Consider the following 27897-nt stretch of genomic DNA (forward strand, 5'->3'; position numbering starts at 1 on the left):
ACGGATTTGTTTTCCACCCGTGTTATTATTTTTGGTTTTATTAACAGCATTGACTTTGTCACTAATACTCTCCAATATAGCAGGGTTTTTTTCTGGGTAATTTTTTTTGCTGTAACTCAATATGTATGTTAACCTCTTCCACTAGAACCTGTAATTCCATCAGATCACATTTCTGCTCGTCCAAACTCTCCATTAAGACACAAAACCCTCATTCAAATACTGCTGTCTGCACCTGTTGTTGTTAGTGCACTTATTCTTAGTAGATCACCACAAAACACACACTAACCAAACATGCAATCTGTTGCAATGCACACGCAATTTAATACTGACTCTCCCTCTTACAAAGGACACAGAGACACCGAGGAACCAGGCCAGTAGACTCCAAACCCAGCATACAGAGGTTCAGTGAATGTGGTGTTGAAGGTGTGGAGGTGGATCAGTGTGTCAGAGGAGACTCTGTAGAAGGACAGAGTGCCAGCAGGACAGTCCACATACACTGCTACTCTGTTAGAGACAGAGGAGAAAAGGGAGGAGGAGGAGGAGGAAGAGGAAGAGGAGGAAGAGGAGGAGGAGGAGGAGGAGGAGGAGGAGGAGGAGGAGGAGGAGGAGGAGGAGGAGGAGGAGGAGACGGATGCTTCTCTGTCATTGTAACAGGCAGAGTAACCATACTTATCTGAGCAGTAAAGTCTCCAGGACTGATCATTCCTTCCAAACCGACAGTCATCACTGTTTCCTTTCCTGCTGATTCTTCTGTAACTCACTGATATATAAACGTCTCCTCTCCACTCGACCTCCCAGTAACAGCGACCAGTCAGAACATTTCTACACAGCAGCTGAGGCCAATGATCAAATCTGTCTGGATGATCAGGAGATGACTGTTCCTCTTTCGCACATATCACCTTCCTGTTGTTGTCAGACAGTTTGAGTTTTCTGTTCATTGTGTTTGGATCCAGTTCCAGTTCACAGGCATCTGATGGAGAGAACGAGACACAATACAACTGCAGTTTATCATCTGTTGATTTATTAACTACTTTACTGACAATCACTGAAATGAAACCATTCAAACTTAAACCATCTCCATGACAACTGAGACACTTTATCACTGAGGAAGACCATGAGATGTGACTGAAAGCTTTGGACATACAGAGTAAGTGAAACTTTTGATGGGAATATTTTTCAAACAAAATTCAACATTAAACTTAATTCCACCTGCATCTGATGCTTAACTTAAAGTAAATTCAACACATTAATGGATTCATTGGTTCAAGATGAATGTCAGTGTAGGAGCCATTATTTGTCTGCTTATTTTCAGTCTGTTTGTTTGTTTATTTTCTAGTTGTCACTGGGTGACAGTGCAGATTAGGGTGGTGGTTTGGGTCATGATGGGTGCAATAAGTATTTAGGCTCAGGTGTACTGGGCGGCCAATTAATGCATGGGTGACGGGGAGACTGCACAGTTGTTACCGCTTCCTAAAGACACCGTTCTCTACCAGCCAGAACCATCACACTTAGTCAAATCACTCCATAAACTTTTTACCAATAACTCTGCTTGAATGTGACGGTAATAAATGGGAATCTCACCCGACCTTGGACGTCACTGTGGACATTCATTCATTTCCTCCATTCATTCATTCATTCATCCAGTTAAGTGTGTTAAAAACAAGTCCCATCCCGGACCCAGCCGACTGGCTAATTTGTTGCCAGGATAGTCGCTACAGTCAGTTTAGGCCACACCCATTTCTACCAAAACACATTTTCCATCATTTTTCACTTCTTTTACTTATTTCATCCAGTTTTTCTCAAAGTTCTCATGAATCAAACTGAAAACACACTCACACTTCCTCAGACCAGGTTTCAGTCTCTGCAGTCCACCATGGTCCATCCTGGAGGAAGAGACAAAGACACAATCAGCTTCATACACCTTCACTCATATCTACCATTAAACATGAACCAGAGTCCCTCAGTTAGTCAGAGTGTCTGTCCATTTGTCCATACCTGAGAGTGTCAACCTGTCTGTCCATACCTGACAGTGTCCACCTGTCTGTCCATACCTGAGAGTGTCCACCTGTCTGTCCATACCTGAGAGTGTCCACCTGTCTGTCCATACCTGACAGTGTCCACCTGTCTGTCCATACCTGAGAGTGTCCACCTGTCTGTCCATACCTGAGAGTGTCCATCTGTCTGTTCATACCTGAGAGTGTCCACCTGTCTGTCCATACCTGAGAGTGTCCATCTGTCTGTACATAACTGAGAGTGTCCACCTGTCTGTCCATACCTGAGAGTTTCCATCTGTCTGTCCATACCTGAGAGTGTCCATCTGTCTGTACATAACTGAGAGTGTCCACCTGTCTGTCCATACCTGAGAGTGTCCAGTCTCCAGTGTGGATCCTTCAGTCCAGTAGACAGAAGCTTCTCTCCTGAGTCTCCTGGATGATTGTAGCTCAGGTCCAGCTCTCTCAGATGGGAGGGGTTGGAGCTCAGAGCTGAGGCCAGAGAAGCACAGCCTTCCTCTGTGATCAGACATCCTGACAGACTGAACACACACAACAGTTCATCTAATGAGCTTGAAAAGATTCTAAACTCAATAAACAGTATTTTGTCCTTCAGGCCTTTTTGTTTGTTGAGTGTTTTACACTTGGCAACCCCTGCTGTGCTTAGGGTGTTAGGGTTAGGGTTAGGGTTATTCCTTTTTTATGTTATTCTTTTGCACTATATGTAAAGCACTTTGAGTTGCCCTGTTGCTGAAATGTGCTATACAAATAAATTTGCCTTGCCTTGCCTAATGCAGATATATTTTAGCTTAATAATAGGAGAAAGCACATGTTGCTTCTGGAGGCTGCAACTGCTGAAGTTCAGGGTTTAGTCTGAGGCCATTCTGTTTTTACTTTGGTGGAATCATTTGAAACATTTCCTGAGCAACAAATCTTTTTTGTATGTTCACCTGCATGTAGGGGACATGACAGTAATTCTCTATTTTACATTTTCTGTTATTCTTTCCATTATACTATATTTTCATGTATGATTAAATGATAAAAACAAATATCCTTACTCACATACTGGCATAAAAGGAGTTTTACTTACCTTATACTTTCTATTTACTTTATAAACGTATGTAAACTTACTTCATGTAAACTAGAAAATGGGGGAAAGCTAAAATATTATTTTATGTACATAGTACTTAAAATGACCTGAGAGCTTCCAGTTCACAGTGTGGACTCTCCAGTCCAGCAGAAAGCTGCTTCACTCCTGAATCCTGCAGGTCGTTGTTACTCAGGTCCAGATCTCTCAGACTAGAGGACTGGGAGCTGAGAACTGAGGACAGAGCTGCACAGCTTCTCTCTGAGAGGTTGCAGCCACTCAACCTGAAGAACAATCAGCAAAACAAAAGAAAACAAATGCAAAGATTAGTTTTCTTCCTTGAGCAAAGATTAAAAGTGCTATATGTAAGAATCAGAAATTCCTTTACTTGTGGCAAATAAGTGACCTGTAGTTAGCATCATGTTGCTCACACTTGGACGTTTGCTCACACTCCATCAGCATGAGCCTACTGCAGGTGATGTCTTTTTTTCAGCTTCACTAATCATAATAATACAAAATATTTCTAACTTTGTGTTTTGCACCATGTTTCTATGAAGCATGTCTCACTCCCAGTCAGTCAACCCTTCCCCCCAGCTGTATGTGTGCACGCTCACAAACACACAGAGGCTCCTTCTGCTTGGGGCCTGGCCACTAAGAGCCAATCCAATGCCCAACCTGAAAAATGATGTATTAATCAGTCAACCAAACCCAACCTGTGAACTTTGTTTACCAACTGTTAACCAGCACCAGTAGGCTCAGCATGCTGTGGCTGAGGAACAAATGGCTACGTTATTTGGGGAGGGGGGTTTCATATGAAATGTGTGTCTATTACCTTTGGACTATCAACAGAAAAAGCAAAATGGGTTCACTATGTTCTGTTATTGAAATGGAGCTTGTTTTCTGCTTCTGTTTTGATGAAATAATGTTTCCACTGTGTGTGCTTTGGAGTGGGCGACTTGTCATTGTGGCCATGTTTTGTAGTGTGATGTGTTGTGGTTGACAGAGGCAGCTAGCTGTCTCATTAGCTAGAGAGCTAATATTTGCAGGGTGTTTCAACACAGATAGCTAAGTATTGGTTGCATGAGATGCCACTGGTTTGTAGATGTTAGTGGGACAGAGGAAAGGCACTCAGGAGTGTGAAAAAAATGTCATATCCGATTTTCGCAGAACATCCAGCCGTGGTCTTACAAATACAAATCAGTCCATAGTCAGTCAGTCGGGAACGTCCCAATTTTTAAATTCCATTACAACCCATTCACTCATTGGTAATAAAAAAGATGTATGTAAATTGCTCAAAACTATAGAACCTTTAAATTATATTAATCTGGATAGTTCTGTGCAGGTGTAACAGAGTTAGAAATAACCTATTATGAATTTCTACAAAATTGACATGCTTGTCTTACATATGTATGGTTTTGGAGCCACCTGGTGCATTAATAGCGCAACTGCATAGATAGGATTCCTCTTTACATACAGTATGTGCCTCAGCAAAGGAAAATACTCCCAAGCTTGAGGTGAGTACATGTGAGCGATGCTGCAACCAATGTTTCTATGTTTAATGTTTTGAAATGGCTTTTGAAGCTGGGAGTAGCATGTATTTTTACTGTAAGCATTACTAGCATGTAACCGGAAATTTACAGACATTTATGTGCAGAAATAATAACTTTATCCACGCGTGATAGTTTCATTTACATGTGAAGCTAAGGCTTATTCGCTAGCCATGCACTTGCTGGCTTGCTCCCGGCCGTAATGTTTTCTAGTAATTATTTCAGATAGTAATTTTCCTACTTTTCGTTACACAGATCTGAATGATTGCAGTTGCATAACATTGTGGATAACTACTGTGTGTCGCTGATTTTTGTACCAGTTAAGAGAACCAGACTGAGAGCAAGTCCTGTGTGGCCGGCTGTCCTTTCTGCACCATAAACACAAGAGGACACATCCATCATAAAAACCACAGACAGATACAACCCGTCACACAGGGTTGGAGCCAGACAATGTAAACATGCAGGGCTGAGCCCAAACCATGCCCTTGGGGAGATTTTTTCCCCCATTTATTTGGAAAAACATAAAAATTACCCAGAAAAAAAAATCCTCCCGTTGAGCCTAACCCTGGATTTCCACAGGGTCCGTCAGCGGCACCTTACAGCTGCGCCACAGTTTAGCTCCGTCCTCTGCCCAGCGTCAACTCACACCGGGAGCGTTACAGCAGCGGAACGGTGCCTTGCGTGCCAGCAGTATTCCCGCGAGATCACGCGATAATCGCGAGACCGCGAGATCCCGCGAACTGGGTGTATAAAGTCAACAACAAGAAACAACTGGTTTCTTTGCTTCTCGGACATGAAACGAGACCCTGTGATCTATTGACTGCTCACCTGGGGCCACCGGTTATGACATAATGTGGATGTGAGGTTGTGATCTGCGCATTGTGTTTTATTTTGAAAGGGGACGGAAGTTTTATTATGCCGATTCTGTGTCTGACTTCCTGTCTGGTGCAATCTGCTCTGTTGAGCTTGTCGCGAGTTAGAAACGTGTCCGTGAAAAATAGAAATGCTGCGGATTGATAGCGCTGCGGCGCGGAGAGCCGCTGCTGGGACGTTGCTGAGACGTTGCTGACACGCTCCCTGTGGAAATACTCTCATTGATTATAGTGTTACCTATCAGCTCCGGTGACCGCGGCGCAGCTGTAACGTGCCGCTGACGGACCCAGTGGAAATTGGGCTTTACTCTTATTTCTCCATCTGTCTTCATCATTCTGAAATCATAACACAATAGATAATAGATAATTGTCACTCCTGCGACCTAAAAAGAGGCCAAAATATTCGGATGTTACTATTTTTAAGTTACATAACATAGGTAGAGTAGGACTTTGGCGTAAACAGTGTCACTAATCTTGAAACCTATTGTTATATTCTGCTGGAATAGAGTTCACAGAATAAATGTTTAACTGACAAATCTGCTACATTTGATGTACATCTTTCCCTCCAGACTTCCACTTCAGTCCTCTTCTCAACAATTCTCCACTCCTCTACTCCTGACTGTTCATCACACATTTTACTTACTTCTTCCTTTCACCTCTTTCTCACTCCCCTCATCAACTCATCTCCTTTCACTAATTTTCCCTCCTGGCTCATAAGCTAACTCACTGAGGTGACATGAATAAATTAAACATGAAATAAAAAAAACCCTACATGAAAATGTTAGGGTGGACCTACAGATGATATTTCCACAATTCTAAAACTTTGGCTCCAATGATTTGTTGGTGCAGTCAGAGACACTGATAGGAAATGTCACAAAGTTTAAGTTATTTTAAAAACCTCAAAGATTCAGGACTTTTAACCCCCGCCTATGGTTCTGTGTGCACCTACAGAGCTTTGTTGGAGGCTTTGACCACTGGCAGCAGCCTCAGAAGAGCCTCCTCTGAAGCAGAGTATTTCTTCAGGTCAAACACGTCCAGATCTTTTTCTGATGACAGTAAGATGAAGACCAGAGCTGACCACTGAGCAGGAGACAGTTTATCTGTGGAGAGACTTCCTGATCTCAGGTACTGTTGGATCTGCTCCACTAGAGAACGATTATTCAGTTCATTCAGACAGTGGAACAGATTGATGCTTCTCTCTGCAGACACATTCTCACTGATCTTCTTCTTGATGTACTTGACTGTTTTCTGATTGGTCTGTGAGCTACTTCCTGTCTGGTTCAGCAGACCTCGTAGGAGAATCTGATTGGTCTGCAGTGAAAGACCCAGGAGGAAGCGGAGGAACAAGTCCAGGTGTCCATTTGGACTCTTTAAGGCCTCGTCCACAGCACTCTGGTAGAAACGTGTTGATTTGTCTCTGAACGCTTCAGACCACCAGGATGTTGTTTGTTGTTCTTCCAGCAGATTGACTCCAGACTTGATGAATGTCAGATGGACATGAAGAGCAGCCAGAAACTCCTGAAGGCTCAGATGGACGAAGCAGAACACCTTGTCCTGGTACAGCCCTCTCTCCTCTTTAAAGACCTGTGTGAACACTCCTGAGTACACTGAGGCTGCTCTGATATCGATGCCACACTCTGTCAGATCTGATTCATAGAAAATCAGGTTGCCTTTCTGCAGCTGCTCAAAAGCCAGTTTTCCCAGAGACTCAATCATCTTCCAGCTCTCTGGACTCCAGTGTGGATCTGTCTCAGCTCCTCCATCATACTTGATGTTCTTCAGTTTGGACTGAACCACCAGGAAGTGGATGTACATCTCAGTCAGGGTCTTGGGCAGATCTCCTCCGTCTCTGCTTTTCAACACATCCTCCAGAACTGTAGCAGTGATCCAGCAGAAGACTGGGATGTGGCACATGATGTGGAGGCTTCGTGATGTCTTGATGTGGGAGATAATGGTGCTGGCCTGCTCCTCATCTCTGAATCTCTTCCTGAAGTACTCCTCCTTCTGTGGGTCAGTGAATCCTCTGACCTCTGTCACCATGACGACACACTCAGGAGGGATCTGATTGGCTGCTGCAGGTCGTGTGGTTATCCAGAGGCGAGCAGAGGGAAGCAGTTTCCCCCTGATGAGGTTTGTCAGCAGCACATCCACTGAGGTGGACTCTGTAACATCAGTCAGGATCTCATTGTTGTGGAAGTCCAGAGGAAGTCGACACTCATCCAGACCGTCAAAGATGAACACAACCTGGAACTCTTCAAACCTGCAGATTCCTGCTTCTTTGGTTTCAGTAAAGAAGTGATGAACAAGTTCCACCAAGCTGTACTTTTTCTCTTTCAGCACATTCAGCTCTCTGAAAGTGAATGGAAATGTGAAGTGTATGTCCTGGTTGGTTTTGTCTTCAGCCCAGTCCAGAGTGAACTTCTGTGTTAAGACTGTTTTCCCAATGCCAGCCACTCCCTTTGTCATCACTGTTCTGATTGGTTCATCTCTTCCAGGTGAGGCTTTAAAGATGTCTTCTTCTGTGATTGTTGTTTCTGGTCTGTCTGGTTTCCTGGATGCTATTTCAATCTGTCTGATCTCATGTTCATCATTGACCTCTGCAGTTCCTCCCTCTGTGATGTAGAGCGGTGTGTAGATCTGATTCAGAAGGGTTGGGTTTCCTGCTTTAGCGATCCCCTCAAACACACACTGGAACTTCTTCTCCAGGTTAGACTTGAGTTTACGTCGACACTTTGCAGCACGAGTTCCTGAATGAACAAACAACAAATGAAATCAGTGAGTGGATCCTACAGAAAGTCTAGAAATCTGAACATGTAAGTGTGTCTGTGTAGTTTTTCCTCCTCCATCAGTTTTATTCAGCTCATCAGTGGAGGACAAACAGCCTCTGATCTGATGCAGATGTGTGCAGCATATTTACAGCAGAGTTTGAAATATAAACCTCTCCCATGTTGCCTCCATTTCCTCTCCATCATGTTAAATCTGTTAAAATCCTCTTACTGCTCTGCAGACGCTCAGCCAGCTCCTCCTGCTTCATTCTCCTCAGGAAGTGCAGTGTGATCTTCAGAAATGCCTCTCTGCTGCTCCTCCTCTGCTCTTCCTCCTCACCGTCCAACACCTCCTCATCCTCACTCTGGCTCTCTAAGCATTCTGGGTCATCTGGACTCAGACCCCTCTGGACTCTCTTCAGCTCGTTCTTCACAAAAGTGACGATGTTCTCCTCCAGCAGCTGGAACAGAAAGATAAAGTGAACATTTCATTTAAACTGGTAGAACACAACATGTGATTCATGTGTCAGTCTGAAGGCCTGCTGGTCTAAACAGAGCAGCATGGACACTGTTAGGACCTGAATGCTACTTTAGTATTTCATCTGTGGTTGATGGAGTTAATAGTAAAAGGTGTGTTAGTACATGTACACACCATAAATATGGAGTCCAGCTGTGTTTGATGCTGCTGTGCAGACTGATCACTGGGAACCTCTGAGCTCTGCTGCTGAACTCTGTGGAGAAAACATCACATTTAAGGACTCAAATCTGCACTAAGCTTCTTAAAGATGTTCTGTCATGATGACAAAATGAACTCCTGTAAATGCTGCTCTGATTACTGGATGTGAAATTGGTACCTTTGATCAGCAGATAGTATAGTATTAAACTTAATAGGACCCATAGACCAGTCACTCTTCATGGACACTCAAGATGTTTAAAAAACATATTTCAATTTTCATCCACACCCCTGCAAACTGGAGAGGGTCCAACCTTTCCTGCACAATGTCCAGAACTGCATCCTTTACCACCTATTCAAAAGTTTTCATGACCAGAGAGGTGAGTGCCCCTGGCCTGAAGTCATTAAGTGTTTTTGGGGTTTTGTTCTTAGGCACAGGAACAATTACTGAGTCCTTCCAAAGACAAAGGACTTTATGCAAGTGGAAAATGAAGTAGAAAACATCTGCTGTCTACACGGTAGTGTTTAAAAACATGGAAAAGTTTCAAGACCATTAACTTATCAATAGACACACTATGTAGAGGTTTAAAATCAACTTTTTTGAAAACAGACACAACCTCATTAAAATCGTTGGCATTAAAACGATTATAGAAAACATTCAGTTCATTACAAAGGTCCAGGTCTGTTGTCCCATTCAAGGACATTTTATATTTTTTGGACTGCATCCCCATTATGTTTTTCACACCCTCACCAGCAGGGTGTCAATTTCCACTGCTCAACAAGCTTTGAACTTTGTCTTTTTATGTGCATTTGGCAAGCTTGAGTTCCTTTTTCACCTGTTTTGAAAGCTCCCCATCCATTTTTGAACACATCCCAATCAGTGCAAGAGAAATAGTCCTGAAGACCCTGAGTGGACCGTCATTCTGGCTTGTTCCTCTTCAGAAATGATTTGTAGGACGGAACCAGGTAAAAATCATGTTTCAACAACAAGTGAAACGGAACAAGGGATTTATAACCAATGATGATGACCAACCCAAAACAAAGGTCCAGGCGCTTGGAATGACAAGTCAGACAAGTTATATGCTGGTAAAAAAAACAAGGTTGGTTTACGGGAGAAGGGGGTATAGATTCTGAAGGGGGGTTAAGCTATGGCTTAATTCTCAAAAAACCTACAGTCACCATGTTGGTGTCTTATAACACTGAACTCTTTGACATGTGACTGTTGCACAGGTGTACACTGTGATGTCACTGCTGAAACTATATATTGATTAATCTTCTCAGGAGAGTCAGATAATAACAAACTTCACTTTTAAATTCTTACCTTCCATCAGCAGGTTGTCCATCTTTAATGTCAATAAGACGACCCATAGAGTCGTCACTCTTCATGGACACACAGCTGGGTTCAGGAGAGTCTGCTCTCTGCTGCTGCATCCTGATACAAACAAACAATTAACAAATCAAAGAGTTTAAAAAGATGAATTTTGAGCAGACTGTCAGCAGCTGAAGTTTTAAAGCAGAATGAAAATCAGTAAGAAGACAGTTGATGAGAAACGTTCTCCTGTTCATCAAAATGTCATCTGATGAAAGATGCTGTCTCATCTTAGTTGATTAGTTGACTAATCAGTGGTTGAGCTCTTTGTTAACTCACAAAGTTAGTAGTTCATTCTGAGTTATTGTGACTTATTATTCAGTAGTTGAGTGTCAGATGTGACAGTGAGTGTGAATAATGATGGTGGAGTGATGTGAGTGGAGAACAGTGATGGACAGTTAGAGATCCTCATCTCACCTCTGAGCTTTGGTCTGGCTGTCATGTTCCCCACACAGAGAGCTTTTAGAGGGAGGGACTCCCTCCTCTCTGTCCTCACACTGATCCATAGCAGAGAAACAGCTGCTGGGAGAGCTGCACTCACTCACTACAACAAGGAAGATGTTCAGCTGCTGAATTCACATCCAGTCACAGAGACTTTGGAGCTTCAGCTATGGAGGAAACAGACAGAGAGAAGATACTACTGATTCTCCTTCATCAGTCCATCTGATGTGAGGCTGCTGTCACTTCATCATCACTTCACTGTCAAAGTCTACAAACATCAAATCTGCTCTCTACTGACAGCTGGAGGAACGACATCACCATCATCTATTACAAACAGCCAGGAGACTTCATATGGAGAGAAAATCCAAACATCTGACAGACTGCTGCTCAACATCAGCAATAACAAATGTATTTATATATGAAACCGCAATTAAAAATAGAATAATATAATTAAATGATAAGTAATATAAAAATAACTACAAATAACTTAAAATTGAAGTAAATTGGCAGAAATTTAAGATCTAAAAAAATAATAATTAGAGACTGGTGACAAATTTAGCTTTCAGCTACTTTATTCTTCTAGTGTGAGGTTGAGGTTAATTAAATAGTTGAATTTCACTCCAGCCGACAGGAAGAAAGCTGAGGCAGAGTCCTGTACGGGTCCCGTTTGTAAACCTTCACTTGCTTTTCTTTTTTTAAGTCCTCAGGATCCATTTCAACCGCAGTGTAAGATGTGATTTTTGTTGTTGTTGTTTTTAATGAAAGCAGAGAGTTCTGGGAGGACGCAAGAATAAACTACATCATTTAATAAACTGAATGAATGAATATGCTACTAAAATTATATATTTGTACGTTTGCAAAAATTATGTTGTAAAAATAGCACATAGTTACTATGTTGCCATAGTAACTGGCTCAGTGTTACAATAAACTGGCTCTGTACAACTGAAAACGCAGAGTTTCCCCTCATATGAGGATTAATAAACTCAGAGTTTTCACTGATCCTGCTTTCTGAAACTGAAGCTTGAACATTGAGCTCACACACATTTATTAACTGGATTCAGAAATCAGACAATAGTGTTACAACTCAAAGTGAAACATCCTGCATGTTGGTTCTGACTCCAAACCTCCAAAATGCTTCAAAAGGATCATTTCAATATGAACACCAACTCTGTACATGATGGCATCACATCTGTGTGTCACATGATTGAAAATATCCATGTTCCTCTTTCCCCTCTGTCATCTCTCAGCTGACATCAGCACATCAACACATTCAGACCACTAAGTATTTGATGATTTTAGAGTTTTTGTTAGAATTTCACTTCTTTTTTAATGGTTTAAACTTGTGATTTTCTCACATTGCCATGAAGTGTTTGGTTTCAGTGTTGCACAACCAGCTGCCCTGTAGCACAAATAGTCATTTCTCTCTTCAAATATTGATCTGAAATAATAAAAACTTCATGTCTAACTATCACAACATTTAGCAGCTATTATTATTAATTAGTAGCTCAGTGTGAACTGAATGAGAAATATCAGTAATTTATCATTTTTATTTTCTCTTTGAAACTGTGAAATGATTATAAATTGAAGTCGATTTATCTGGGGTCATTGTTGATTATATCAACATTTTCAGCAAACTCTTAAAAGCAAATGAAAAGATCAAACTTTAGGACATAAAGTGTTACAATGCATTTTTTAATGTGAGGTAATTTTCCTTTTAATTTTCAATAAAGTGACCTTAAATGTGATAAAGAACATTGTGAACAGAAACAGTTCTCAGACAACTTACTCTGGAAGGTTTTTATCATAGAATTATTTGGTGATGTCATCTTCTCTTATTCAATATATGATGTGTAATATAATTTCCTTTTCATTATGCATGTAAATTGGAACAGTTCATTGAAGAGTGTTAGAAACATTCACAGCATCCTTCTGGTAATAAAATACAATGATGCTGCTGAGTTGTGTCAAATCAACAAACTGAAAGCAGCACAGAGCTGCAGAATCTCAGGTGAGCTCTGAAAACCTCACAGCAGGTAGTTTAAACAGAGCAGCACATTACCTGCAAGTTAGTATTCTTTTTTTATTGTGACCATCAATCAGCTGTTACTGGAAATATTAATATTACTGGAAAATAATATTACTATCAGAGAAAAGGTAATGGTACAGGTCAGCAAATACATAACATACATGTGTGTGTGTGTGTATGTGTGAGTGTGTGTATGTGTGTGTGTATGTGTGTGTGTGAGTGTGTGTATGTGTGTGTGTGTGTGTGTGTATGTGTGTGTGTGTGTGTGTGTGTGTGTATGTGTGTGTGTGTGCGTGTGTGTGTATGTGTGTGTGTGCGTGTGTGTGTGTGAGTGTAATCTATCACCTGGATCTCCTGCAGCTCAGAGCTCCACTGCTGCTGTTTGTTATTGTTAAAACAACCTCAATGTAACACACTTTAACATATTCATCATAGCAGAGAGCTGAGCTCTTCTCAACACTAACAGCAGCTTCACTTTCTGCTTTTTACACTTTTTACTGTAAAATAACTGAAAACTGTAACTTACCAAACTTCACACGGAGAAAACGTCTGAGTCACAACAGAGGAGAGAAGTAAAAAACACTGCTGCAACCAAAAAGGACTCAGGTTGCTCTGTCTGTATTTTCTCTGTGGTTTGAGGTTGAAATCTCTGTTGTCTGAAAATAAATCAACTGATCTCTTAAACCCACTTCTGTGTTCTCAGACGCTGTAGTTTAAACTGAACCAGTAGTTTAGTGTAAACCAGCTCTAAACTTCAGAATCAAAGATATATGAAATTCATGACAACTTTAAAAATGCTGTTAGATGTCAGAGTAGATGGTAGATGTCTGCAGTACAATATGATAAATATATCACATTTTATTACTACTTGAGATACTAACAACTTTACAAAATAATTTATTTTTTAAGTAAATATCAAATGTCCACTTACAGCAGAGAACTGTTTTACTCCTCAGTCGCTCTTTATATCATTCTGAAGCTTAATTCTTACAAGTTTGATAAACTTAGGATCTGGTCTGCATTTCTATGAGAGCTCACCACCTGCAGCACGGCTACAAAACTCATCACCACAGTGTGATACCATCACATCATCTGACAGCTGCCACACAGTGGTTGTGACTCCGACACTGCTGTTCCTCAAATTGTGGAAAATTGCATCTGATTAAAAAGAAGAATTTAGTGCAGCATATTATTACAATGCTGTAGCTCTAATTAAGTGCTACACATATTACAAATAGTGGTAATACATTATTCTAGCACACTACTAACACTTCTAGGATCTAAGGATCTACTCATTACACATTACACATATAACTTTATAAGATTTACACACATTTATAAAAAAAAAAATCACAATCTGTTGTTCAAAACATATGGTGCTTAATTTAGGATATGAGACCCCCCCCCCGTAAAATGGTCTCATCCACTTCTCTACTTTAAAACCAGCACTTTGAATCAACATTGATTTAATGTTGATTCAATGACATTTTTTCAACAGTAAAAACACTCAAACCAAACCAAAAGTCAACCTTACTGACTATAATTCAACGTTGAATGAACATCTTTTGCTATTTGTGAAGATATTCCCAGTTCAGTAGAAACTCAATCCCAGCCCTCCTACCGCTGTGGCAGTGAGTTTATCACAGTGACCGTGCAGCAGCAGCAGCAGCAGCAGTAGAAGAAGAAGACTTCTCCTCACTGGAAACACTTCTTGGGGTTTACCGCCATCTGGTGGCCGTAAGTGTGTACTGTCTCATGATAATATTTTGTTACACTGTTCAAACAGGCTCAAAATGGTGGCGAAGTTTATACTATTATATTATCTTGCTATCTTAGCTTGATGTAGTATGCAGTATTACAGTAAAAGTACTGCAGTATTATGAGTGATGTAGTATGCAGTATTACAGTTAAAGTACTGCAGTATTATGAGTGATGTAGTATGCAGTATTACAGTAAAAGTACTGCAGTATTATGAGTGATGTAGTATGCAGTATTACAGTAAAAGTACTGCAGTATTATGAGTGATGTAGTATGCAGTATTACAGTAAAAGTACTGCAGTATTATGAGTGATGTAGTATGCAGTATTACAGTAAAGTACTGCAGTATTATGAGTGATGTAGTATGCAGTATTACAGTAAAAGTACTGCAGTATTATGAGTGATGTAGTATGCAGTATTACAGTAAAAGTACTGCAGTATAATGAGTGATGTAGTATGCAGTATTACAGTAAAGTACTGCAGTATTATGAGTGATGTAGTATGCAGTATTACAGTAAAAGTACTGCAGTATTATAGTGATGTAGTATGCAGTATTACAGTAAAGTAGTGGTTTGGTCCTCTGACTGATATATTATTATTATGACATCATTAGATTATTAATAGTGAAGCATCAGTGTTAGAGCAGCATGTTACTGTTGTAGCTGCTGGAGGTGGAGCTAGTTTACACTACTTTATATACAGTTAGCTAGTTTAGTCCAGCGGTTCCCAACCTAGGGCTGGGGCCCCTCCAAAGGGTCAGCAGATAAATGTGAGGGGTGGTGAGATGATTAATGGGAGAGGAAAGAAGAAAAAACTAAGTTCTGATACACAAATGTGTTTTCAGTTTTTGGACTTTTTCTCTAATCTTTGATTTTTGCTGAAATATTGGATCATTTGAACATTTATTGAAATGAAAGCATGTGAGAAGTTTAGAGGGAAAAATCACTATTTGGTGGAGCTGTTAACAACTCATAGACATCTGAAATGTGAGCCGACTACACACTGCTGTTTGGTTTCATCTTTAACAATGTGTTGTATTTTAAAAGCTTGTTATATTATCCATTGTGTCAGTAAAGTGAGGATGCTTTCAACAAGTATGTCATGAATAGTTTTTATTTATGATTATGTGATAAAATACATGTGAGAAACACTGTGGGTTCCACAGCTGGATAAATGTTACTTGATTAAAACATGAATAGAGCTGCATGCGGCTCATTAGATCCTGACAATAACAACAGCAGAGTCAACTGAGATCAATAATTTGTTATGCCCAGTCAAAGGGTGCCTGAGACACAACATGAAACAAGGCCCCATTTTCCCCAAGTCCCAAGCAGCCACAAAGACAATAATGGGGCTTTTCCACTATAGAGTTCTAGCTCTACTCGACTCGTTTTTTTGCGTCTCCATCAGGGATAGTACCTGGTACCTGGTGCTTTTTTAGTACCTGCTCTGCCGAGGTTCCAACTGAGCCTAGCCGATACTAAATGTGACGTCAACAGACTGCCGGCCGCTGATTGGTCAGAGAGTCACTGGAAGAGTCATGAGCCGGCCCACACAAGAATTAAACCCGGCTTTTTTAAATACCAACAACAGCGTTACAGAGATTAGTTTCTCTTCTCTTGCTTTGTGTGAGACAGAAAGCCTCATACAGCAGCAAGTACACCATCGCCTCCATTGTTTATGTGTTTGTGACGCGTAGAAAACAAAGTTACGGCAGTTTAATGCAGCCGTGCTACGACAACCCCGCCCACGTTGAGTAGGTGTAGCGGTGCACAGAATGATGTCACGCAGGCTCAATATGGTGCTACATATTTAATGAATTTCTGCAACATGCAAAAAGTATAGTTTTAGGTTCACAGTCGCTACACAACGTTTTCTGCTTTCATCTTGTACACAAAGATTCTCATTATGTCTTGTTCACAATAAACAATAACAAGATACCATCAGTACATCTAAATAAAAGATTTACACCTCATCTCAAACTCTTTTGAAGGCAATATGTCTCATTCATTCATGTCTATAATAATAATCTGCATTCAGTATAACACCACCTTTTCTTAATAACAGTGCTATGAAACATTAATATAAACAGGTTCACTCATTAGGCTATGAATAGGAACAGTCTTACCCAATATTCATAAAACAATCTCACACAATGTTACTGTGCCCAGTCTTAACAGATATGAGTGACGGGGGCTCATTGTGAAGTCTACTGCCCCGCGCGCCACTACTACCAACGTGGGAACCTTCCGTACATTAGCTGCTAACTGGCTAGCATTACACAGTGAAATAAAGTCGCTAATAACACTCACAGGACATAATACAGTGGCCTCGACGTACAGTATAAACATTATCCTAACCCTGGATCCCTCATTAACATCACCAGCTTACCTGCAACATGTAAAAAGTATAGTTTTAGGTTAACTTACTTGTTGACCCGAGACTTCCTGGTAGCTCAGCCCGCTTGTGTAGCGACACTGCCACCTGCTGGTGATTTACTAGCGTAACACTAACACTGGCAGTGAATAACTTTGTACCCTAGATTTTAACTATAATTAACACTCTTCTTCCCATAAACACATAAAACACATATGAAGCTGATAACACAACTCTTAACTAACATATGACTTAATTGTGCCACATAGGTACTATAGTAATGGAAAAGGTTGTTTCTGGAACCAAACCGAGTCGAGTCGAGTCGAGCCGAGTAGTGCTAGAACTGTATAGTGGAAAAGAGCCATGAGGCTTAATACAAAATAACGTGGTTTTTTATCTACATTATCAAATATATTAAAAAGCTGGTTTAACTTCAGGGTGGACTAAGGCGAAAACAACAAACCAAACAAGTTTAGCAGAGGAGTAAACCATATAATCAATCAGAAACTAAAGAAACCTAAAGATCACTTACCTCCTAAACTAAATAAACAGAAGAAAATAAGATAACAACACTGGTAGTCCTTCCCTACCACAAAAGAAGCTAACAAACTCAGGATTAACAAAGTGAATAAATTGTGGCTGTTTGGGAGAGGAGGGAGATGAGGAATGCCCCTCTGTGCAGCACCAACGCTATCTTAGATGTATTTGTATCATATTTGACCAGGCTGGAAATTGATCCACCAGTTGCTTCCTGTCTATACACACATTAACAGAACATATTTTAACACAAAAAAAACATTTAAACACAAATTACGCCCACAGTTGTAACATCAATTAATTATGAGACATGAGTGTTTCAGTCTGAGACAGGACATGAACTTGCAGAATTGAAGCAGTTTATTGCAATAACCCAAACAAATCAAATGTATGCACATATCAGATGTCATGATGATTATACAGATATACTTATTGTTGGTGCCATATGCTGGGATAGTCGGGTTTGTGTTTGTGTTTGGCCTCAGCTGTCAGTTTTGCACCTTTCATGCACGTCACGGGGGGGTGTGGTCATGGAGCAGTGATTGAGTGATTGAATGAATGGGCATATATTCACCTGTTTACCGCGGCGGCGGCATGGAGAGGGGGTGAGCAGGGAGAGCGTATTTTTTGTTGACCGCTTAATCTAACTACAAACTGAGTACCTGAACATCTTGCCGTGCCTTGCCTTGTTTGTCTGTTTGTTTGACGTTGGAAATAAATACACACTCAGTCGGAAAACACGGAAATGGCTCTGTTGTTTATGTAGCGAGTCAGCAGTGCAATGCTCCCTCACTTAGCCTCTCAGTGACTCCGTTTTCTGTTTTGAGTCACTATATTTTGTCAACAAAAAACGCGGCTACTACACCCAGACGGGACACTTGGAAACGATCACGCCACACGATCACTGCAACGCCAGACTCATCGCAACGCGGACTTCAGACCGGTAGGCCTGTATCACTCGCATTCATTCATGCTGTGTATTTTGGATTGAACGCAGTTCGATTGACAGCGCGTCCATTGGGGAGCGCTGCCCGCATGCGAAAGTCCGCTGAGACACGCTGCTCGTTGAGAGTGAATATCTGTGGTGTTCCTTTTTCCCCAATACCTATGGATGTGAAATAAATGATCTGTGGAAAAGGGAAAAATTATGCTGGGTGTATTGTTGATTCACTGCGCAAATCACTGAGCTGCTGAGCTTAAAAAAATAAAAAAAACCCCGCAATATGAGTGAAACAAAGGAAAGAGTGGAAAACAATGAGTTTGAAGCAGTGGATGCCAAAAGAAATGTCAAACTCACTGCAAAAGCCTTGGCAAATAAAGTTGAAGATCTACAAAAGGAACGTAAAACTCATGTGAACAAAATAAAGGGCTTAATACCTGCAATGAAAAGGCTTATGAAACAAAAGGAAAATGCACAGGAGTTGAAATCTCAGTTGCAAACTCTCACTCAGCTCCTTGATACTGCTGTTAACCTGCATCAAACAATAATTCCACTGTTACCTGAGGATGAAAAGGTTAGACAGAAGGATTGGTTCTCAAGCATTGAACATTACAGCAGTACATTTGAGAATGATGTGATTCAGTGGTTGGAGGAAAAGGAACATGTTCCCAACCCTGTGGAAAATGATTTGGTTGCAGCAACAAAGGATGTGTGTCACCTTCAAATGGATGATGCCTCACAGGCAGCAGCACAGGACAACACAGGCCCCATCACACTTTATGGAGGCCTACAGGATGATGTGAAACCAAGTGATAGCATATCAAATGTGCAAAGCAGACGATCTGCAAAAAGTGCTGCAAGTGGAAAAAGCTCTGGAAGTGGTAAAAGGTCCAACGTATCAGGGACTTCTTCTGCTCGCATCAAGGCAGAAGCTGATTTGGCTGCACTGATGGCACGGCAAAAACTTCTACAGGACAAACATGCACTGGAAGAGGAGGAGGAGCAAATACGGAAACGTAAGGAAAGGCTCAAGCTGGATGAAGAAATTGCTGCACACTCTGCAAAAGTGAGTGTGCTAAGGGCTGCTAGCACATCTGGTGCTAAAAACACTGTAACAGACCGGTCCAATGCAATGAATTCTTACCTTAAAAACGAACAAGGAAAAACAAAGTTCAATATTGACGCCGCTCCTTTCATTCCTCAGAGGCTGGAAACATCTAAACAGCAATCTAAAATCATGGACAGCAAACAGGTGACAAGGCCTAAATCAGACAGGCTGACCCACGCGGCTCACTTTCAGCCTCCCGCTTTAAAGCGCCACCTACCTGAGTTTAATCCTCAGCCCAATGCTCTTAATGATCAGATGCATCATGGAAACATTCTCAACGTTGGAGGTTCAGCAAGCAGTGGGGAGCAAAACAATGTTGTTGATATCATGAAAAGACAGAATGAAATAACAACACTACTGATACAACAGCAGCAACGAGCATCCTTGCCTAAAAGAGATATTCAGGTGTATGATGGTGACCCATTGCAGTTTCATACATTTATGAGAGCCTTTGAAAATGGTGTTGAAAGCAAGGCCACCAGTCATAGTGATTGCCTGTACTTTCTCGAGCAATTCACCAGAGGTCGCCCAAGAGACCTTGTAAGAAGCTGCCAACACATGGATCCACACAGGGGCTACGCTCAGGCCAAAATCCTGTTACAAGAACATTTTGGAGATGAACAAAGGGTTGCAGCTGCTTATATGGACAAGGCATTGTCGTGGGCCCCGATTAAATCAGAGGACGTGAAGGCGCTTCAAGACTACAGCTTATTTCTCAGAGGCTGCTCGAATGCAATGAACGAGGTGCAGTATATGTTTGAAATGGATATGCCTGTTAACATGCTGACAATAGTAAAGAAGCTGCCTTACAAGCTAAGGGATCGATGGAGGACAACTGCTTGTGAAATACAAGAGAGACGTAACCAAAGGGCTACATTCAATGATATTGTCCATTTCATCGAAAGGCAAGCAAGGATTCTAACAGACCCAGTATTCGGGGACATTCAGGATGCATCACCAGCATTAAACAGAGGCATGAGTCGAACCAACTTAAAACCTAGACCTAGGCCAAAGGGAAGTAGTTTTGCTACAACTATGACCACTGTACAGAACAATTACACAACAACAAAGGGAAGGAGACCAGACACGACCTCATCAGTCAAGAAAGTTTGTCCGTTTTGTGAGGGTGGACACACTTTGGAGTTTTGCTCTCGATTGGAGAAAAGGGCTCACGCCGAGAAGATCACTTTTTTGAGGGAAAAGGGAATGTGCTTCGGCTGTTTGTGTATAGGACACGTCAGCAAGGACTGTCGAAAGCGTCTCTCATGCAAAGTGTGCAGTTTGAAACACCCCACACTGCTTCACATCCACTCAAAGGAAAGGGATCCAGTGAGAGAGGGAGAACCAGGCGCCGCAGTAGGCTGTGCTCTGGTATCCAATGGGCTTACTGGGGCTGGTGGTCATGACTGCAAGCTTCCTATAGTTCCAGTACAGATTAAATCCAAGAAAGGTAACCATGCAGTGGTTACTTATGCCTTCTTGGATCAGGGTAGCACGGCTGTTTTCTGCACAGTAAATCTGATGAACAAGCTCAACCTCTCAGGGAAGAAGACACGAATTCTCTTGCGGACAATGGGTCAGGAGAAGGTTGTTAATAGCTATGTGATCACAGGACTGGAGGTGGCTGGCTTGGATGGGGAGACATACTGTGATTTGCCCAATACCTATACCCAGGAGTGTATGCCAGTCCATAAGGGAAACATTCCATGTCAAAGGGATCTTAGGAGGTGGCCGCACTTGAGAGATGTTCACTTACCTGACATTGACTCCGAAGTTGAGCTGTTGATTGGAACAAATGTACCAAAGGCACTGGAACCACTACAAGTCATCCGTAGTGTGGAGGATGGACCTTATGCCATTAAGACTATTTTGGGCTGGACTGTTAATGGACCACTGGGGGGAGACAGTGGTGATGGAATGGATGTTGCGACCGTTAACAGAATCTCAGTCCTGAACTTGGAGGAGCTCTGGCAGCAGCAGTTCAGAACAGATTTCCCAGAATGTGGCTATGATGAACAACCTGGTCAGTCAAGAGAAGATCAAAAGTTCATGAGGTTGGCCCAGGATTCGGCCAGACTTGTAGATGGCCATTACCAGATTGCATTGCCCCTGAGAAGTTCTGTGAACATGCCAAACAACAAGAAGGTTGCCGAGCAGCGTGCCCTAAACCTAAAGAGGAGGTTTAAAAGGGACTCGTCATTTCAACAGCAGTACACAGATTTTATGAATGACATGGTCGCCAAGGGATACGCAGAGCAAGTACCTTCCGATGAGCTGGCACGTAGTGATGGAAGGCTGTGGTATATCCCACACCATGGTGTTTATCACCCTCAGAAAGGAAAAATCCGTGTGGTTTTTGATTGTGCAGCCACTTTCCAGTCAACGTCTCTCAATGCTCAACTGCTACAAGGTCCAGATCTCACTAGCTCGCTGATTGGCGTCCTGGCCAGATTCAGGAAGGAACCGGTGGTGATCATGGCAGACATAGAGTCTATGTTTCACCAAGTAAGGGTACCAAGGGAAGACGCTGACCTATTGAGGTTCCTCTGGTGGCCCAAAGGTGATGTCACCCAAGACCTAGTGGACTTCAGAATGTTGGTACATCTTTTTGGTGCGACCTCCTCACCAAGTTGTGCTAACTTTGCATTGAGGAAATGTGCTGAGGACAACGAAGAACAGTTCTGCCAAGAGGCCATTGAGAAGCTGTTGCATTGCTTCTATGTGGACGACTGTCTGGTATCGACAGCCAGTGAGGAAGAAGCGGTGGCGCTGTACAGTGACTTGGTTTCTATATGTGCCAAAGGAGGCTTTAAGCTGACAAAATGGATGAGCAATAGGCGTGCAGTGATGGCAGCAATCCCAGGAGATCAAAGAGCAAAGGGCATAAAGGACTTGGATCTGGACCACGACCTATTACCTGTGGAGAGGGTGCTTGGGGTGCAATGGTGCATTCAGTCTGATGCCTTCAAGTTTAAAATCCTGGTGCAGGACAGGCCTGTGACGAGGAGGGGGATCCTTTCTGTCATCAGTTCGATATATGATCCTTTAGGAATCCTGAGTCCCATTGTCCTCTCTGCTAAAATCATCTTGCAGGACCTGTGCAGGCGGCAACTCGGCTGGGATGACCCTATACCACCATCAGCTGCACAGGAATGGACAAACTGGTTAAAAGAGCTTCATCAGTTAGAGCACTTCCAGGTTTCTCGGTGTCTAAAGCCCCCAGATTTTGGAGAAGTCACTGTGGCACAATTGCACCACTTTACAGACGCAAGTGAAAACGGTTATGGTGTAGTGACCTACCTGCTCCTGCAGAATGCACGTTCACAGGTACATAGCAGCTTTGTCATGGGAAAGTCCAGGGTGTCTCCTCTGAAGTCGGTCTCAATACCTCGTATGGAGCTCACAGCTGCTACCATGGCAAGTCGTCTGGACACCTTTTGGAAAAGGGAGTTGCGCATGTCATTAACAGAGTCAACATTTTGGACTGACAGCACCTCCGTGCTAAAGTACATTAAGAACGAGACTTCAAGGTTCCGTACCTTTGTCGCCAACAGGGTCTCAGAAATACTCAAAGTGTCACAGCCATCTCAGTGGAGGTATGTAAACACTCTAAGCAATCCTGCAGATGTGGCCTCCAGAGGGCTGAAGGCTGACACATTCCTGAGGAGTGAGACTTGGTTGTCAGGACCTGCATATCTTCTGCATCCGGAACAGGACTGGCCTGTGAGTCCAGATTGTTTGGGTGAACTTCTTCCAAATGATCCAGAAGTCAAGGTCAGTGTTGCAGTGAATGCGGTGCAGATCTCAGAGGATGTGGATGCAACCACTCGACTAATCCATCATTTTTCCTCTTGGACCTGTTTGAGAAGGGCTGTGGCTTGGGTTATCAGGCTAAAGAACTTGCTGCGGTGTCTTAGCCAGAGGAGGAAATGGTCTGACTCAGCAGCCACTCAGTCTGAGCCATGGGAAAAACAAAGATCGTCCTCAGAGCAGGGAAATGGAGAAGTCAAAGACCTCACATGGAGAGGTTTCCTCACAGTAGATGAGTTGCTGGATGCTGAAATGGAAATCATCAGATTTTGCCAGAGGAAGAGGTTTCCCAACGAACTCTCTAGTTTACAGAGTGGCGGAAATGTGAAAAAGAATAGTCACATCTCCAAACTCTCTCCTGTATTGGAGGATGGTATCCTGAGGGTTGGTGGACGATTAAGTAGGGCAGCTTTACCTGAAGATGCAAAACACCCTGCTATTCTGACCAAAGAGCTCCACATTTCAGACCTTCTCCTGAGGCACATACATCAACAGGTTGGTCATGGAGGACGCAACTACATGTTGTCCAAGTTGCGTCAAAGGTTCTGGATTCCAGGGGTTGGCACAGCCATAAGGAGGATTTTGTCAAAGTGTGTTGTTTGTCGGAGGCTGCAAGCTGCTCCAGGGTGCCAGCTGATGGCTGATCTTCCTGCTGACAGGGTCTGTCCAGACGAAGCTCCATTCACCAGAGTCGGCGTGGATTACTTTGGACCGTTTGAGGTTAAGAGCCGGAGGAGGGTAGTAAAAAGATATGGAGTCATATTCACCTGTTTGGCAATACGAGCTGTCCATATCGAAGTGGCTCCTTCGCTGGATACAGACTCTTTTATCAACGCACTACGACGATTCATGGCAAGGCGTGGCCAAGTCCGGGAAATTCGGTCAGACAATGGAACAAATTTTATTGGAGGAGAACGTGAGCTGAGAGAGGCCATCAGGGGTTGGAATCAAGCTCAGATAAATGATGTTCTTCTTCAAAAGGAGGTAAAGTGGGTTTTCAACCCTCCAGCTGGATCACACCATGGTGGCGTCTGGGAAAGGTTGATCAGATCCGTGCGGAAGGTCTTCAATTCCATCTTTAAGGTGCAAAATCTTGATGAGGAGGGACTGCACACTGTCCTCTGTGAGGTGGAAGCCATCATTAACGGTCGGCCAATCACCAAGGCTTCAACCGACCCTAATGATCTCGAAGCTTTAACACCTAATCATCTTTTGCTGTTAAAAACCTTCCCTTCCTTGCCACCAGGGGAATTTCAAAGAAATGACATCTACGCTCATCGACGCTGGAAGCAGGTCCAGTATATGTCCAATCTATTCTGGAAGCGATGGACTAAGGAATATTTACCACAGTTGCAGGAACGGCAGAAGTGGACAGGTATCAAGCGCAACTTTGTGGTAGGAGACGTCGTGCTTATCGTGGATGAAACAGCACCGCGGAACTCGTGGGTCATGGGAAGGGTCATCCAGACCTTTCCAGACAGAAGAGGATTTGTGCGTAGGTTGCTGATCAAGACCAAGACCAGCTCCTTGGAAAGGCCCATAACCAAAGTCTGTCTTCTGCAGGAGGCGGAAGTCTGACTTCTTGGTTCTGGGAGGACGTTTCTGCTGGGACAGTTACACTGACTTTATTGACCGACAGCACAACATGGTTAAGATTACTCCATGAAGTTGTGTGTTTGAACTTTTGGACTTGACTAGACTTGACTTTTCTTTCAGGGAGAAGAGCGCATTGATGAACTATACCGATGGACTATAAACAAGGGCAATGGTGGATTTCGTTATTTCATGTGTCTTGTTTATTTGTTATATGTAATTATTGCAGTAATAATAATTAGGGGCTGGGTTGTTGGTGCCATATGCTGGGATAGTCGGGTTTGTGTTTGTGTTTGGCCTCAGCTGTCAGTTTTGCACCTTTCATGCACGTCACGGGGGGGTGTGGTCATGGAGCAGTGATTGAGTGATTGAATGAATGGGCATATATTCACCTGTTTACCGCGGCGGCGGCATGGAGAGGGGGTGAGCAGGGAGAGCGTATTTTTTGTTGACCGCTTAATCTAACTACAAACTGAGTACCTGAACATCTTGCCGTGCCTTGCCTTGTTTGTCTGTTTGTTTGACGTTGGAAATAAATACACACTCAGTCGGAAAACACGGAAATGGCTCTGTTGTTTATGTAGCGAGTCAGCAGTGCAATGCTCCCTCACTTAGCCTCTCAGTGACTCCGTTTTCTGTTTTGAGTCACTATACTTATGATTAACATAAGGTATTTGAAATCAGTTACAAATGTAATGTAAGCATGGAAAACATCTCTAATTAGCACTTGCTTGTGTTTTGCAGTTGTGTGTAATTCAAAAAATTAATCAAAAATACACATCAAGACTACTGTCTGTGAACGTGTTGAAAGCAGTGTTGTTTTTGACAACCATCTTAGATTTAGTCTTAGTCTTAGTCTTTTGGACTAAAATGCTTATTAGTTTTAGTCACATTTTAGTCACTTCTATATGTGATAGTCTTAGTCCAGTCGACGAAAACTCAAAAGGGTTTTAGTCTAGTTTTAGTCAAAAAAAGAAAAAATAAGTATAGTCTTTTAACAAATTAATTTAGGTCAATAAGTATTGGAGATTGCTGTTGGGCAGTGTCACACATAAGTTGTGAAAATAGCAGCAGATCTATAAGTTCAACACATTGTAAGCTTGCAGATCTGCTATTTTCACAAATAATAACAATAATAAAGGAATGGTTTTAGACATATAAGGTTTCCACCCAACGGCACATTTCTGATCTAAGGATTGTGTATTAAAAATATATTAAAAAATATCCTTGTGGCGAGCCTTAAAGTGCCGCTTAAGGTTGGTCGTATTTTTTCCGCCTACTTTGTGGCCACATTTGTCACCGTCTTCCTTCACAATACACTCTGTTTTATTATCTGCTGGGTTATATTTAAAATACACCCATATGTCGTCTCTACGTTTGCGACCACCGAGCCCCTGTGTTGAAACTGCCGCCGCCATCATGGTCCATTGTCTGATGAGTAACAACAGTGTGACGTGTTGAGCATGTTGTGCGCTGCACGCCAGGTGGTGGGCGTGACCAAACAAGGATAGACTGTAGGCAGCAGCAGATACTTTTTAGGTTTTAATTGACACACACAATAAGGAGAAATGTCACACATTTTAAACGTCTGACAGATCACACACTAACATTTTCGTCCATTCTCGTCTCGTCAACGAAAACTCACACACGTCTCGTCATGTTTTCGTCATCAGAGAGCTATGTTTATCTCGTCACCGTCTCGTTATCGTCATGAAAAAAAGTGGCGTCAACGAAATGATTTCGTCATCGTCATCGTTGACGAAAACAACACTGGTTGAAAGTATTGTGTACAAATCAAAACCATTACTCAGTACTATTCAAAACAACATCAAAAATATAAGTATAGAACATCAAAATTTAAACTAAAAAATTAATGTAAGAAATACGACTTAGCTTAACTTACTTAGCATGTTAAGGAGGAATATAAAGAATATAAAAATACATCATATATATTCAAAATACACATCTATAAGGGAATTAGGAGCTTTTACATCTATTAATCAACAGACAACACTTCAAATAAGAAAATCACAACAACTTGTTTGAAGACTATGGTCCATTATTTTACTGTTTATTACCATTATTATTTACCCAAGGGGATCAATAAAGTTTACATCTATCCATCTATCTATCTACTGCACTATGAGCCTGATTTACTAAAGGTCTGCATGGGTAAAAACGTGTGCAAACTTGATATCACCTGCAAAAAATGTGCAGCTGATCTACTAATATGGCGCACTGAGGCCTACGTCTTTCAACTGTCCATTTAGTACTTTTGCCATAATTAATGTAATATTAGTAGTTTACCGTAATGAATGTAATATTAGCAGTTTACCGTAATGAATGTAATATTAGTAGTTTACCATAATGAATGTAATATTAGTAGTTTACCGTAATGAATGTAATATTAGTAGTTTACCGTAATGAACGTAATATTAGTAGTTTACCGTAATAAATGTAATATTAGTAGTTTACCGTAATGAATGTAATGTTAGCAGTTTACCGTAATGAATGTAATATTAGTAGTTTACCGTAATGAATGTAATACTAGTAGTTTACCGTAATGAATGTAATAATAGCAGTTTACCGTAATGAATGTAATATTAGCAGTTTACCGTAATGAAAGTAATATGGGGCGTTTTTACCCCAGTGTGTAAAATACAGGGAGGAGAAAATGCAAATATGTTATTTAACACACACATGTGATTTACCAAAGCTGAAGGTAATGTTGGTGACGGTAACTGTGTCTATAAATAATAAGCTGAGACAGATCTGCTTCACAGTGCAGAGTGTGTGTGATGTTTGATTTCAGCAGCTGATCTTCAGTCAGCAGAGTTTCTGTCTGAGAGACCCTCCCTCCTACAGAGGACACAGAGACACTCTCCCTCCTACGGAGGACACAGAGACACTGAACCAGACCAGACTGTAAACCCAGCACACAGAGGTTCAGTGAATGTGGTGTAGAAGGTGTGGAGGTGGATCAGTGTGTCAGAGGAGACTCTGT

The 27897-nt window shown here is 41.9% G+C and overlaps 1 protein-coding gene across 1 annotated transcript in view; it reads right to left on the minus strand.

Annotated features, from left to right (window-relative positions):
* Positions 1 to 338: 338 nt before the first annotated feature.
* Positions 339 to 27897, minus strand: part of LOC133998782 (NLR family CARD domain-containing protein 3-like) — a gene marked incomplete at its 5' end in the record, with an annotated part of 37841 nt that continues 10282 nt past the window's right edge. Inside the window, 5 exons of the mRNA XM_062437897.1 lie at positions 339 to 538; positions 641 to 970; positions 1837 to 1883; positions 2360 to 2533; positions 3189 to 3362. Coding sequence (XP_062293881.1) covers positions 339 to 538; positions 641 to 970; positions 1837 to 1883; positions 2360 to 2533; positions 3189 to 3362 — 925 coding nt within the window. The remainder of the gene's footprint in view (positions 539 to 640; positions 971 to 1836; positions 1884 to 2359; positions 2534 to 3188; positions 3363 to 27897) is intronic.

Source organism: Scomber scombrus, chromosome 1 (genome assembly GCF_963691925.1).
Source record: "Scomber scombrus chromosome 1, fScoSco1.1, whole genome shotgun sequence".
NCBI classification, from domain to species: Eukaryota; Metazoa; Chordata; class Actinopteri; order Scombriformes; family Scombridae; genus Scomber; species Scomber scombrus.